The 15,252-nt window shown below is 37.9% G+C and overlaps 1 protein-coding gene across 2 annotated transcripts in view; it reads right to left on the bottom strand.

Annotated features, from left to right (window-relative positions):
- LOC149071629 (fatty acid synthase-like) overlaps positions 1-15,252 on the bottom strand; it is a 202,112-nt gene that overhangs the window by 168,950 nt on the left and 17,910 nt on the right. For both annotated transcript variants that reach the window (XM_089247905.1, XM_089247904.1), the window contains exon 7: positions 8,211-8,441. In XM_089247905.1, the coding sequence (XP_089104031.1) occupies positions 8,211-8,441 (231 nt within the window). The remainder of the gene's footprint in view (positions 1-8,210; positions 8,442-15,252) is intronic.

Here is a 15,252-nt window from a genome sequence, read left to right as displayed (position 1 = left end):
CCAATGATGTCCTGTATACTGCTACGGGAAACCATCCGCTCAGTCTATATGTTGAATACGACGCTCGTCGATCTACAATCCTGCATTTGGGTTAGGAGGTTTGGGTGGACGGAATTCTTATAAGACATGATGCCTATGAAGGGAACAATACGAGTTGGCTTCATCATCCCAGTGTGGACTTGTTCCAGAATCAAGTTCCGCTGCCTGGTGCTCATCAGATGAAGCTATTAGTATATTCACGGATGGCTCAAAAAACAGAGACAGCCACAGCCTGTGCATACGTAGTTATGAATTCGGATGGATCTGTTGAAGAGGCTTGGAGTCGACGGTTGGAACAACATCTTTCAGGCGGAGGTTCTAGCCATACTAGCTGCAGGAGAGTGGGCAATTAAGCAAAATCAGCAGACGACGATATATACTGACTAACTAACTAACTAAACGTGTGATGGCTCGGTCCATATCCTATGGGACTTCTAACCGAAAAGCCATCGCCAGGAAACATTTTGAGTATGGTTAATATGCAAAATGAAAAATAAACATTTCAGAAACAGTTATACATACAAGCACAGTAAAATAGCAAGCAAAATAAAATAGCACATATGTGTGTATCTCATACATATTCCACAATTTCTAAACATTTCAGAGATAATAATTATACATGCATGAAAAATAAAATAGTACACATATGCGCATCCCATTCACATTCCACAAGTTCCAAACATTTCAGAGACAGAAATACAAACAAAAATGCGCACATCAGATAACCCAATAACATATGGCTAGTCATGAGAGATGTAATACGCTACAAGAGCGTATACTATAATATAGAGATTATTGAATTCTGATCACATTGTTAGTCTATTCCGTAGTAGGGATTTGCTCCGAGTAATAGGTGGCGAGTAATCTGATAGGGTCGAAGTCGTGGATGTGTCCGAGTCTGGAGGTAGGCTAGCAGGTCTAAGGTCTAGTCTTGGTGCGCCATATATGCATATGGGTTTCCATGGAATTGATAAGGTTTTCCATTTTTTTGGTGAGGACTTGCGACCTAATGATTTGTTTCTTCCATATGCTTATGTAAGATGGATTTACTTGTGAAAAATGAGCATCGCTGGTGTACGGGCACTGTGTGAAATAGTGCAGTAAGTTCCCTTTACCGCTACAGTTAAAGAATTTGTTGTTGGAGAGTCCGTGTGTTAAATAAGTTGGCAATGGGCTGTGTTCTGAAAGAAAAACTGTCTTCTGACATGACCAGACTTTATTCATAGTCTAAACTTGTGGAACTACCTTTTGAACATCTGCTCGAGTGTCCGAATCATTCCATTCAATTTGCCAGCTATTCCTAAGCCAATCTTTTAATATTTTTTTTGCAAAGGATTTCGGGAATGGAAAGTCTGTTAGAAATGGGTGCTTAGTCGCATCCTTAACTGCAGCGATATATACTGACAGCGTGTCTAGTATTAATGCGATTCGTGATCAGCACACTCCCATCCATATCAAGACGAATGACTACGTGTGGGGTATTTAAAAAAAAAAAATGTTATTTTGGATGAAATGCATATGTTTTTAGTTTGAATATGAAATAAAATTAAGAAAATAAATGTTTTTTCATTAATTTTGGCAAGAAAAATTTATACTGCTAATTATATGCCTAAAATTAGCATAACTTCAGTGTTTACGCAAAACTTGGTACATGAAGTACTATTGCTTATATCAAACAGATATACAAAAACTAGATAATATATATAACAAGATAAGATCCCAAATAACAAGCACCACAATAAACACCAACAAAACAGAATGCCATAAGCTAACTATAAGACAAAACTATGTTTATAGACTAATAAAATTTTCATTCTTAAACAATAATTGGTTAGAAATGAAACAAAATAGAACGTCATGTAGATTAAATAACATATATAAAGTTCCAAAAACAAATAAAACGTTATTTCAAAAGAGTTATAGATATACCGCTCCAAAAATAATAAATCTATACCATACAATCAATCATACAAATAATTACATAAGATCTAATAACAATATATTCACGTTTTCTATGAATACCAGTCTAGAATCTATATTACAACAATAATACAACCACATGATACAATCCATCTGTATGTAAAAATTTCTTTGTAACATAAATACAAAAAAAAAACAAAAAAAACTGTATATTGAACAATTATAAACCGACCTAAACCATAATAGGCTGTTGCTAAGAAAAATAATCTACGGAGAAACCCTGTAGACCTACTGGAAGGACAGGCATGTCCCTTGAGGTCAAAAGTGTATGTTTAATGTGTTTCTGTATATGCTTGTATATGTGTTTGTGTGTTATTAAAAAAAAAAAAAAAAAAACTTGTTTTCCACACATAATGTTGCTATAATATTGTTCTGTGCAATGAACTAGAAGTTTTGGAATACTATGAGAACTTTTTGAGACATGGTTGTTTACGTGAAAAAATACACATTTTTCGTTTAAAAAACTTGATATTTTGAATTCGAAATGATGTAAATCAAAAAGTTTCAAAGATATTGCTTAGATCCTAGTTCATTGCACGGTCAAGATCATATAAAACCCACTGGAAAAAAATTCATATTGATATCTTGTAAAGTTTTGGAGGTATCAAGTTTGCCATAGACAAGAATAACGAAAATTGCAGTTTCTCAGAAAACGCATTTAAAGATTTCATTTGGAAAAAAAAAAAGGTTTCACATACACTGTAAACATTAAGAATTCTCCACATTTGTACGTCAGAACTTCCTTTGCTTCAAATTTCTCCAACTTTGACTTTCTTGCTCCTCTTTTGTTCACTTCTGGCCATTTTTGTCATCGGCATTGCATGGTATCTCGAACACATCACACGCTCTTTGTCCAACCCAGAATAAGTAGATACTAGTTCTTCATCAATTGGGATTCTTAGGTTTTCAAGAACAGGCAATATGTCTACATAACCAGAATTGAAAAGCAGAACTTGTAGTTTGTAGTTTGATAAAAGTGCTCTTAGTCAAAATCGTCCAAATCACAATGTTGAAGCTTTCCTTGGAGTTTTATGCCATACCGTGCAAGCACTTTGAAAGCAGGGATTGTGCACAGAGACTCGGGCATGTTGGCTTTATTACATTTATGATCAGAGAGATATCTTATTATCACCAGAGAGACCAGGAGATTTATCGGTAATTTTATGTCCTTCATGTGCAGCTTTCTGATGCTTACACCAACTGTCGGGTCCTCTTGGACATTGTCCATGCATGTTATTTTTATCACTGGAGCAACAATGAAAAAATGCAGCTATGACGTCAGACTGCATATTTTTTAAATTTCCCACATTGCTACGAATAGCAATACCATAGTAATTTTGTAGTTTATCTATAAGTTTATCGGTTAATTTCTCTTTACCACTCAGTCCTTTTGTGGTTTTCTTGAGTTTCCTCAAACGCGCACCAACCCTCTTCTGAACATGGCCAATGCATTCCAGTTCAGTGATACTATTTGTGCCATAGATATCCTTTACATTCATATATGCCTTGGAGTCACCATCCCCATAATATTCTGCATATTTTAGTTCCCGCTTCACAATTGACCTTTCAAATATTCTACATGCTCCAACTACTTCCATACTTGCAGACGAGCCCTTGTGGTTGGAACACACATGAACTGTTTTTGAAGATTTTCCCCCTACAAATTCTGCAGTACTGCGACATCGCTTCCAAATCTAATATCTTTCCAGAATCAATAGAAATGGCAGCCACACAACCATTTAGAGATGTATGACCACGTCGCTGCCAGGTACCGTCGACAGACACTCCTCAACTTGGTATTTTTTCTCGTCCAACTTCCTTCAGTGCTCCTACATCATTAGCAGCCTCTTTCATATTTTGCTCAGTAACAGAACGAACAGCTTTTTGTAACGGAACAGCTTCGGTATAGGGGACACGCCGAGTTGGCGACTTTTTTTCCGGCGATAAGTTGCCATCGTTGGCGCGCTCTGGTTTGTTGTTGTTCCAGATTATTCGAAGAATTCTGTGAGGCAGTGGCCCTGGTGGTTGTTTTTCCGTGTTCCTAGCATTCTAGCGCGTCTTTCAGACGTGTTTTACTGCCATTTTAAAACTGGTTTTCTCTTTTTTCCATTCTATTCTCTCTCTTTTTTTCTTCCAAATGACGTCACCTTATAGCCGCGGCCTTTTGAAAAACCGTTGGGATAGAACTACATACTGATGTAGTGTGTGTATAGGATTAAGGAACAGATGCAGTATGGTCCGCCACGACTTTGGCGACTTTTTTTCTCGCGATAAGTCGCCAAGATCGTCATAATGCTTCTCTGGGTTGTCGTATTTTTTAACACTTTTCCGGTTTCGTTGGGTAATACTAGATGGCGCTAGCTCTGCTAAACAGGATTTTTCTTTTGTTCACCGCGTTTTTTCAAAAATTCCAAACAGCCGTTGTTCCATTTCCAGCACGTCCCTCTCTCTTTGATTATTATTCCTCCCTTCTGTAGCTTACATCATTTGGATTATTATCTACTGCTCAGGTTGTATCATACCGTTTTATGATTTCGTTGTATTTATTAGTTATTCATCCATTGCCATGCCTTCCGTTTTATCGGTTTATTATTTAAAATAAACCTACAGAATTTTTTATGCCCGGATCCGTTTATTAAAAAAAGGGTCCGGGTTTTAGTTTTAATACATAGAATATTTATGCCCGGAATTCCTTATGCCCCGATCTTTTTATTATTAAAAAAATTTTTTTTAACTGATATTTTTTCGATTTTTATGCTTGGTGGTTTCTATTATGTTTTGCACGCTGATTTTTTTTTTTTTTTCGGCGTCCGTAGTGTCTGACGGCCTTGGCGACTCTTCGTCGGGCCATCAGACATGTGTGGCGCCAAATAATCGCCAAGTGGCGGACCATACGACAGCTGTTCCAAATTAGAACTTCAAAACCGAAAATTCGAAGAAATACAAGTCAAAATAACAGTTGTTTGGTATACAACGTGCAACTAGAATGTAAACAAACAGTGCTTTCGATTGTGTTGCCACTCCCCTGATTATGTGGATTTAACATTAATATTTATTTATAAACATTACACAGAAATATTTCGAACTAATCCATAAGTGAAGAAAATGTGATTCGAGAGTATTTCTATGCAAAATAAGTATTTATTACAAAAGAAACCTCATTGTTTACATATTTTAAGGCCCTTTAAACAGTACTTCCGGTGCTGGCAATTCTCACTTCCGGTTAACTAAGGGCCGTATTCACCAACATGGTTTAAACATGTTGTTACAATTTTTGGATAAGAGATCAACATAGATTGGTTAAAACCCTGAATTTAACCAATCCGTGTCGATCTCTTATCAAAAAATTGTGACTATAGCTTAAACCATGTCGGTGAATACCGCCCGAGCTATAATTTCGGTTCTAATCAACGTAGGAACAAAAACAAACCATTTTTAGATTCCTGAATAAATATACTTTCAAAAACTGAGCTTTATAGCTCAGTGCTTTCAAATGAGCGAAAAAAAAAAATTTCGCAAATTTTGAAAAAAAAATGGCCATTTCAACGTAGGCAGTCGCCTCAAATGGGTCAAAGGCCATGCAGGAATAGCGGGGAATGAAACTGCGGACAGATTGGCCAAAGAGGCTCTTAATCTCCCAACGGAAGAACAACTCTTGCTGCCACGCAGTCACATCAAACAGGTTCTGAAAAGTGACCTGTTACCAAAGTGGTGCAACTGCTATGGGACAAGAATACTCATAAAAATGCCTACAAGTTACAGAATCGCGTCCGTTGGAATAGCACCATTTGGTATGAAGAGAAAGTGATTATGACAACTGAACACGGCCCATCGCCGACATATCTAGAACGTTTCAAGAAGTCGGACAACGCCAAGTGTGCTTGTGGTGAGATTGGATCTTTATGGCATTGCATTACATCTTGTCCATATACAACAAAATTTCATTTTGGTGCTATCCCCGAGAACGGTCGCCTGTGTTTCAAAAGGAAAGTTTTGAAGATCCCTATGAGCCTTTCCTGGGTGCGGTAGATTATATTGTTCCTCGATAACAACTTACACCCCATACATACTGAGAAGACTGGAGAAACTGCGAGACACCCAGGCTCTGTCGCAAGAAGCAACGTATGTTCTTTGTCCCCCCCCCCCCCCGCCCGGAGGGGAGGAGGTCCAGGGCATCTTTGGCAACATACAAAGAAGCATACATACGAAGTGCGCGTCAGAGCGGTTGGAGAGATGACGAGTTCAAACAGCACCTCCCAGAGATAGGCCTTTGCACGGGTTGCCATAAACGTCATTCTGACTACCTAGCAAGTTTGCCACATTTTGAAGCACAGCATCCTATTTCGTTTCTTTTTATTTAGGCGTAGAATCTTCCTGGTTGGCTTCCTGATTGGATGTGGGGGCATAGAAATCGCCAATTCTGAGCCCGATCATTTCTTTTCCTCACAATGATGATACTGGCACGAGCAGGGAATTTTTTCCCCCTGATTATTCTGAGGGAAAATGGACTACTTACTGTCGTCACAAGCAGGCTGCGTAGGCCTCCAATCTCTAGGAGGTGCGAGTTCCGGTAAGAGTTCAGTGATTGATCTTAAGAGGAAAAATGATCTCCGACCTTTGTCGGTGTCAACAGAAGTGGCCGGTGAATGGTAGGGTCTAAGCGCGTTCACCTGTAGAGACGGGTTGGATCATCGACGACAAGGACGTATCAAGTGTGATTTATTCGATTTAATCCTGTTAATATTGACCATTGGCTTAGATTGTTTATATATTTATTTATCCATTACATGATTCCAGATTGACGATTGCTAATGTTTTAAGATTGATTGTGTATCACTTTATATTTTATTTTATATTTTGTTGCCTTCCTCTGAGGTGACTATGTTTCCCTGATTTTAGTAAAACTTTCTGGATATACCCATCCTTCGGAAACGCTTCGATATCTCTCCGAGATGGGGAAGCGGGGTGTTTCCGATCTTCGAACGGCAAAGGTATCTCCTGGGGCCGAAGTGCTTACGTTGCTTCTTTGCGACAGAGCCTAGCTGTTTCCCGGTTTCTCCAGTAATTTTTTTTCTCCAGTATTTTGATAAAAGTCAGTCTCAAATTTAGCTATTTATGTAGGTGCTCACCTCTTCTCCAAGGATGTCTGCTTTAGTATTACCGAAAATTTAATTATAGTTTATATTATAATTTATTTCAAGCACAGTAAAACCCCTCCAAAAATATAACACCCCCCACATGCGGTCACCTTTCTTTCACGGCCAAATAATAATTTTCCTCCGTATAATAAAAGCATGTACTTCAAATTCCTTATCAAAGGTCACTACTGTTTCACAGACAAATTTTTTTGTCCCGCTGATGTCCGTAAAAGAGAGGTTTTACTGTATCAATTTCAATGAAATCGTTCATTTATATTTATGTTTGATAATAAATAATAATAAAGTAATCATTTTAAATACAGGGTGGGCAAAAAGCTAGTTGAAACTTTTAAAATGAATAAAAACCGGAAAAATAACCGAAATAAAAAACGGCTTTCAGGGTTAGCATCGCTAGGTCACGGGAATTTTGTTAAGACAGGAAAAACTCAAAAAACAGCCGATATGTGGCGTTGGTGCGAGCGACTTCGGTGGAAATATGCAAATGGGACGAGACGGTTATAAGAACTTGCGCTCCTAATCCACAATCAGTTCACCGTTGTAAACATTGTATGTGTACCGCAATTGCTGGATTTGTGACTCGCCTGCAATGTGTGGTGGTCATGTGGAGCACATACTGCTGTAATGAACGATTTGGAGGCATTCTGTTCGTTATTTGCGCATCATTTCTTTGACTTGTGTACGTCAGTGTCAACATACCGGCTGTTTTTAGAATTTTTTTTTTTTTCCTGTCTTGAAAAAATTCTTGTGACCTAGCGATGCTAACCCTGCAAACCATTTTTCATTTCGGTTATTTTTCCGGTTTTAACTCATTTTTACCGGTTTTAACTCATTTTTAAAGTTTCTACGTACTTTTTGCCCATCCTGCAATTCATACATCCGTTCTGCGTTGCAACGACGTACTAAATGCGTCTGATTGACGATTTTATTTACGGCTTATTTTCGTTGTAGGGCTTATATTAGGAGAATCTTGCAAAATCATGCTAGGGCTTGTTTTCGGGGGAAACACGGTAGTAATTGAGTCGATGAACTCACCTGCTGCTGCCTCAGCATGTCCTATATTTGATTTTATCGTTCCCATTAGTAAAGGCTTGTCTCTGTTTGCGCAATAAATGCTATCCACTGCAGCGCACTCAGCGGGGTCGCTGACTATTGTCCCCGTTCCATGGGCTTCAACGTAAGCTATATCCGAGCTGGTTATTTTTGCTTTTTCCAGGTTTTCTTCGAAAATTTCGCGAAGAGCTTTGGTTGAAGGTACAGTTATTCCTGGAAAAGAGCAAAGTCAAGTACATTATAATAGTATATTAAAATTACTTGCTATTTCGGACTCGCAATGTTATTAGCATGTAAATAAACAGTACTATACCCAGTCCCCAAATCATACACTTATTATTCAATTTACATATTTCAAAGTTTTTAAAAACTGTGAAATATGTGAGAAAGCACCACCTGTATTTTATCGAGGTTACCTTTTGCAAGACTTAAGGCTGCCTTTTGAATGTGAAATATATAATTAGCTGCAATTCAACAACCACACATGCAGTTGAAATTTTACTGAGGAAAATTCGGGAATTAATATCACAAACACGAGACATCACTGTTTCTCGCTAAGAATGCCACCAACGAAATGCCAGTTACTGATTATGAACAGCTTTTGGGCGGAAAATAAAAAGCTGCAGCAAGTCTGCGGTGAACTAAAATGCATTCACGTTTTCGGTCAGAAAGTTTTCACTCGACTCCAGCTTTACTCGACCTACCCTAGAAGAGCATGCAAAAATTAACGATGTGCTTAGGTATTGGAGTCCAGCTGAATAGATTCGTGCCCAAGTGGCAAGATGCTCATCTTCCACTATGAAGGTTGCCATAGGTTTGAGTCCGGGCATAGAACGTCAGAATCATGTTCTTTACCTACCTACCTCGGGCGATGGATGGAGCCTTCATTTCCCAACAAAATCCACTAGTTAGAAATTGTTATATGGCGATATATGACCGGAGTTGGTGTCGGTAAAGTAGCAGGTGAATAGATTCGAGAATTATACAGGGTGTCCTGTGTGTGCTAATGCGGCTTTCATCTCATCAACCGTTCGTCGTAGAGGTATGGTTTCAACTTAAAAAATGTTCAAAATGAGTTCAGGAATCCCTCTGTACAATTCTAGTGGTAAAAATACAGTGCGTCACAAAATAAAAAATCGAAACTTCTATACGTTTCCTTCTACCCTAACTTCTAATAAGAAAGTTGTCCTGGCTTTCCTACAGCCGAAAAGAAAAAAAATGTTTATTTCTGAGTGTAATATTCACAGAGACTGAAAATATTAGTCTCTGTGATATTCAGTATATATAATATTCCGAATAACTGAATTCACAAAATTCGGAGAAAAATTGGGACAAAACAGGTTAAACCAGTGATTTCCAATGTGGGCGTTAAGGCCCCCTGGTGTTGCGATGGAATGCTCCAAGGGGGCGGTAGAAGCTACGAGTATAACATGGGATTCTATGGGTTAGATTGCATTGGGGGCGATGGGAGAAAAAATGTCTGAAGAAGGGGACGATGAGACAAAAAAGGTTGGGAAACTATGGGTTAAACTAACGGACGCGACGACGCTCCTTTCCCTCATTTATGGTATCCCGCTTTCACTCTCAGGAGTATTCCAGGACCTATACATTAGAGGAAAAAAATTCGGAATTGTTTTGAGCCAATGGGCAAAATTGCATGAATCACTAGTAACGATATGATAAAGTTCATACCGTTCGGATCTGTATTCCAGGCTTCTTTGAAGCAGACGTTTTGTTCTCACTACTGCGGCGGAAATCTCTCTCAGTGCAGTTTCCGTTCCCACCCACCCAATCAGAAGCTGCCACGTCCCATCAAAATTGACCCATGACTCGTTCGCCGTCACAACAATAAGGCTGATCCTTTCGAGCAGAGTTGCCAGATTGGCGGTTTTCCCGCCAAATTGGGCTGGTTTGAAAACGGTTCGGCGAGAAATTTTTGGCTTTGGCGGGTGGCGGTTTTTCCAAAATTGTGTTCATGGCGAATTTCTCCCTATTCTTCTTTGCTTGCGAGCAAAGAAGTTTTTCTTTTTTCACTTCAGTTCCCACATCATGTTGTGTTTCTTCCTGACAAGGCAGAGGGGGGACATCTCACCACTATGGAAAGCCAGAACTTTCAACCACAATGCCTTTGCCACCCAATAATTGAAGGAGCGGTAAAACAAAAACTTGGGAACTGTCCTAGGTTCTAGATCAGTGGTTTTTAACCTTTATGATACCGCGGCCGGTTGGTTATCATATATCCAATGTAGTATAAGGGAATGTAGTATATCTCTCTCCAATGACTATAAGGGAAATGGGCTACTTCAGTGACGTCACGAGCTTCGCGTGGAGGCCTTGTGCTATAGAAGGTGTTGGTCCGGCCCGACGGTTGGGAAGCATAGTATCTAGGCCACAAAAGACTGAAAGAAACCGTAGCTTCCACAAGCGTGGAGCTGGCAGGGCTCAAGCCCAGGAACCAGTGCCGTCTTAAAGCATGGGCCCACTCGGGCATGACGACTCGGGAGCCTCAAGAGAATAGGGGGCCTCAGAAAAACGAGAGGTAGTTGTATTTTTCGGGGTTTTTCCATGTAGGGAATCAGAAAAATCACTTGGCTCGGGGCCCATGATGCTCTTAAAACGGCCCTGCCAGGAACCCAGAAGAGTTGTTACATTTTTTTTGTTTACTATAGACCGTGAAAAATCTGGTCTGGGACCCATACCTAATTTTTAAAATCATTGTACCAAATTTAGTAGGCACCTATGCACAATTTCAAGGCAACTATGCACTTGAGGCAGTGCCGTCTTGACGCATGGGCCAACCCGGGCGCGTCACGGAAGCCTTGAATGAAGAGCGGGGATATGGGATAATGAGATATGTGTGGTTAAGATTTATACGAGATTAAGCATGCAAATTGGTAAGTAGGCATTTGCAGTCTGGATAGAGGACTGAGCAAAATCAATTTGCCCGGGGGCCCATGATGCTTTCAAGACGGTCTCGACTCCAGGCCATCTCTGGGCCGTTTTTCCAGGAGAGAGAATGTGTAGCCCTGACTTTCGCAACTTTTCAAAGAAATCAATTTATTCGGTTAAAAAAACATTTTTTTCGTAAGGCCGGGTTTTCCTAGGAGCAGCTTACCTGCACCGTAAAAACGCTGATTGGTTAAAAAACGTGAATTTCAGGTATTTAACCAATCAGCGATTTCACGCTGCACACACGCACCGTAGAAATTTTTTCCTAGGAAAACCAGGGTTAAAGATGAAAAGTGGGGGGGGGGGGGAGTTACTGACTATAACAAGAAAGCTATAAGGCAAGGGAGTAGGGGGGGGACCTGCTATAAGCCCCACGGTTGTAGGCTAGAATATCGTCAAAATGTAGCTCGCTTGTTGCTTCATAGATGGCAGCACAGGTTCAAATATTTTGGGCTTCTCTTGAAGAGGATTTTGGCTGGAAATTTTTTAAGGACCTGGCAACTCTGCTTTCGAGTCTCCAGCAAAAGAAATTATTCCAACGGTTCAAATGGAAGTTGCTAAATTTTCATCCAATACTGAAGTAACTGGTGAATCTTCCTCTGGTCTGTCATTCTCTAAGACTTTATCAAAGAAAATGTCACCGCAATCGTTACAAGATACAACCTCTGTACCTGGTTATGCTACTTCCGGTCACGCTCTACGGAATAGACAACAAGCTGATGCCTCAACATTTAATCGGAATAATTCAACTCAGCCTAAGGTAGTTTCTGATGTTGATAATACACCTCGAGCTCGCAAGCCAATTTTAAATGGTAAAAGTAAAACTTCGATTCTTAAGGGAGTGGTTAATCGTTCTAAGAAATCAGCTGTGTTTTCATCCAGATTAAGTCCCGATAGTACAACCGAGGATATTGTTCGATTCTTGAATTCTAATAATCTTAATAATTTCACGTGCACCAAGATGAAAACGAAATATAAATCATACGCTTCCTTCCATATTGAAGCTAATGAAGATGACATTAACATTTTATTAAATGGTGAGCTCTGGCCTGAAGGTTCCATTATTTCTCCCTTTTATGGGAAATTACATACATCTCAAATTGAAAAGTTGGCCAATGTGGACACTAATTCAGACTTGGAACAGAGATTAAACGATAATAATTGACCAGAGAAGATATCTGTTTATTATCAAAATGTGCGAGGCCTTAGAACTAAATTATCATCTTTTAAAAATTCGGTTCTTTCCAGCAACCATGATTTTATATGTCTAACGGATACTTGGCTTATATCAGATATATGTGATAGTGAAATGTTTGATGATAGATGCTGTGTATTTCGCTGTGACCGATCTTGCAGTAATCTAAATTCCTCGAGAGGAGGTGGTGTTCTTATCGCAGCAAAAAATAAAGTTAAAGTTAGTTTTATTACTCTTGATTGTAACTTGGAGATAACTTGTGTTAAGATATTTTGCAATGGTGGCAGAATCTTATATTTGTGTTGTGTTTATTGTTCACCAACTTGTGGCTTTCAGTATTATTGTGAATTGTATAATATCTTCGATAGATTTTACAATGATGATAAGCACAATTTAATTGTAATTGGGGATTTTAACATTCCTGGAATTAATTGGAGTATTAGTTTCGATGACTTGCATGATGGTCGATCGAGATATGTTTCTAGTCTTTTCAACTTCATGCAACAATATTCCTTAATTCAATGTAATTTTATCACTAACTCGTTTGGAATAATATTATATCTGGTTCTCGTATCTATTCCTTATTTTTCTCAGTCGGTCAACCGGGAGGAATTTCCTCTTATAAAAGAAGATACCCACCATCCAGCATTATTGATATCTTTAGATAAACTTTCTGTTGAGCGTCATCCTACCAAACGGGTTAAGGATTTTAATTATGATTTTAAAAAAGCTGACTTTCATTCCTTGTATAATTTTTTTTGTCACTTTGATTGGAATTTGTGCACTAATGTCAATGAGGCTGTTCATATGTTTTACTTCTACATTTTTACAATTTTTGATATGTGTGTACCATTAAGAAAGAATTTTACTCGAAAATATCCTCCCTGGTTCGATAGGAATACTATTTACAATATCAAATGTAAGGAGAAATTTCGTAAAAGGTATTTGATGACTAATACTATCTCTGACCTAGTACAATACAAATGTTATAGAGCTAAGGTTAAACTCTATATAACACAAGCTCATAAAAAATATATTGATAATATTGAGGCAGCTCTCAGACTCAACCCGAAACAATTTTGGTCTTACTGTAACAATAAAAATAAGAATGCACCTAAGTATATGTATTTTGAAAACAATGTTCTATTAACAGACGCCTTGATTGCTGATGGTTTCCCCAAGTTTTTTGTATCGAATTTCACAACTTCTGGGAATGATCACAATCATTATTCTACTTCAAACAACGAATTTCCTGTTTCTTCTGATGTTGTCAACATTCCTTATATCTCCGTAAATGACATCAAATGTAGTATAAAAAGATTGAGGGGAGTGGTTCCAGAAGTATTGATGGTATACCTCCATATTTTGTCAAGGCGTGTGCTGAGTATTTGCTGTATCCACTTTTATTAATTTTTAATATGTCTGTTAAAAATGGGATCTTTCCGGATGAATGGAAGAAAGCAAGAATCGTTCCAATTCTTAAAAAAGGAGATAGACATAAAATTGAAAATGATAGAGGTGTGGCCATTCTGTCACCTTTCGCTAAAATATTTGAGTCTATTTTATATGATAAAATCTATGCTCAAATTAAGACCTGTATCTCCCCAAATCAGCATGGTTTTGTTAGAAATAGATCTACGGTTACCAATCTTCTTTCCCTCAATACCCATATTGTTGAAGCCATAGCTAATAAAATCCAGCTCGATGTAATTTACACAGATTTCGCTAAAGCATTTGATTGTGTTAACCACTCTATATTAATGTACAAATTTAAAAAAATTGGTTTCTGCGATGATACATGTAAATGTTTTACTTCGTATCTAAAAAACAGATTGATTTTTGTATCTTTTGGCTCGTCTCTTAGTGATGGATTTTGTGCAACATCTGGCGTCCCTCAGGGGTCTGTCCTTGGACCGCTATTGTTTCTTATTTTTATTAATGACCTTGCCGCTGCCATTCATAATTGCTTATTATTTGCTGATGATTTTAAAATATTTGACTTTATTGTAAATTTTGAATCTTGTTCTATTGTTCAAGATAAATTAACCCACATTTACCACTGGTGTATCGAAAATCATCTACACTTGAATATTAACAAATGCTTTGTTATGTCTTACACCCGTAGGAAAAATCCTATCACATACTCTTATTATATTGGAACTGATATTTTACAGAGAAGATATTCTGCTACTGACTTGGGTGTAATTTACACCTCTGATTTTTCCTTTCGTGACCATATTAACGATATTTGTAGTGATTCGTATCGCAAACTCTTAAAAGAATAACTAAAGATTTCACCAATTTGGATATGATGATTGTTCTTTTCAATTCTATAATACGATCTAAACTTGAATATGCATCTGTTGTTTGAAATACTCATTACAATAATGCTATTGATGATATTGAAATTATACAAAACTCATTTATGCGATATTTGTATTTTAAAAAAATTTAGAGCATATGACATTTACATTTTCGACAACTTTTCTCCGACAATTTTTTTTAATTACCAGTCTCCAAAAGAGAAGAAATTTCATTCTTTTGAAATTTTTCTGGAAGTTGGTTAATGGTAATATCGATTGTTCTTTTCTGTTATCAAAAATTGGATTCTTGATCACATGGTACAACACAAGTTCAAATAAATTATTCTATGTAGCTCACTTTAGGACATTGATTGGTATGTCTTGTGCTATTAACAGATTTTGTATTATGTATAATAGTTTGTTTACCTGATGAATTTGATATATTTGCGACACCTATCGGTAAATTCAAAGAGCTTTTATTTTATATGTTTCATACCTGTGTATTGCATTCTATTCTGTTTGATTTTATTATATTTACAATGTTTCGGTTATACCTTGCTGTAATTGGATTGTTTCC

Source organism: Pholcus phalangioides, unplaced genomic scaffold (assembly GCF_987345545.1).
Source record: "Pholcus phalangioides strain wild (caught in Gottingen) unplaced genomic scaffold, Ppha-v1.0 ptg000018l_1, whole genome shotgun sequence".
NCBI classification, from domain to species: domain Eukaryota; kingdom Metazoa; phylum Arthropoda; class Arachnida; order Araneae; family Pholcidae; genus Pholcus; species Pholcus phalangioides.
The sequence above is the reverse complement of the archived record's forward strand: the minus strand, read 5'-3'. Positions and strand labels throughout refer to the sequence as shown.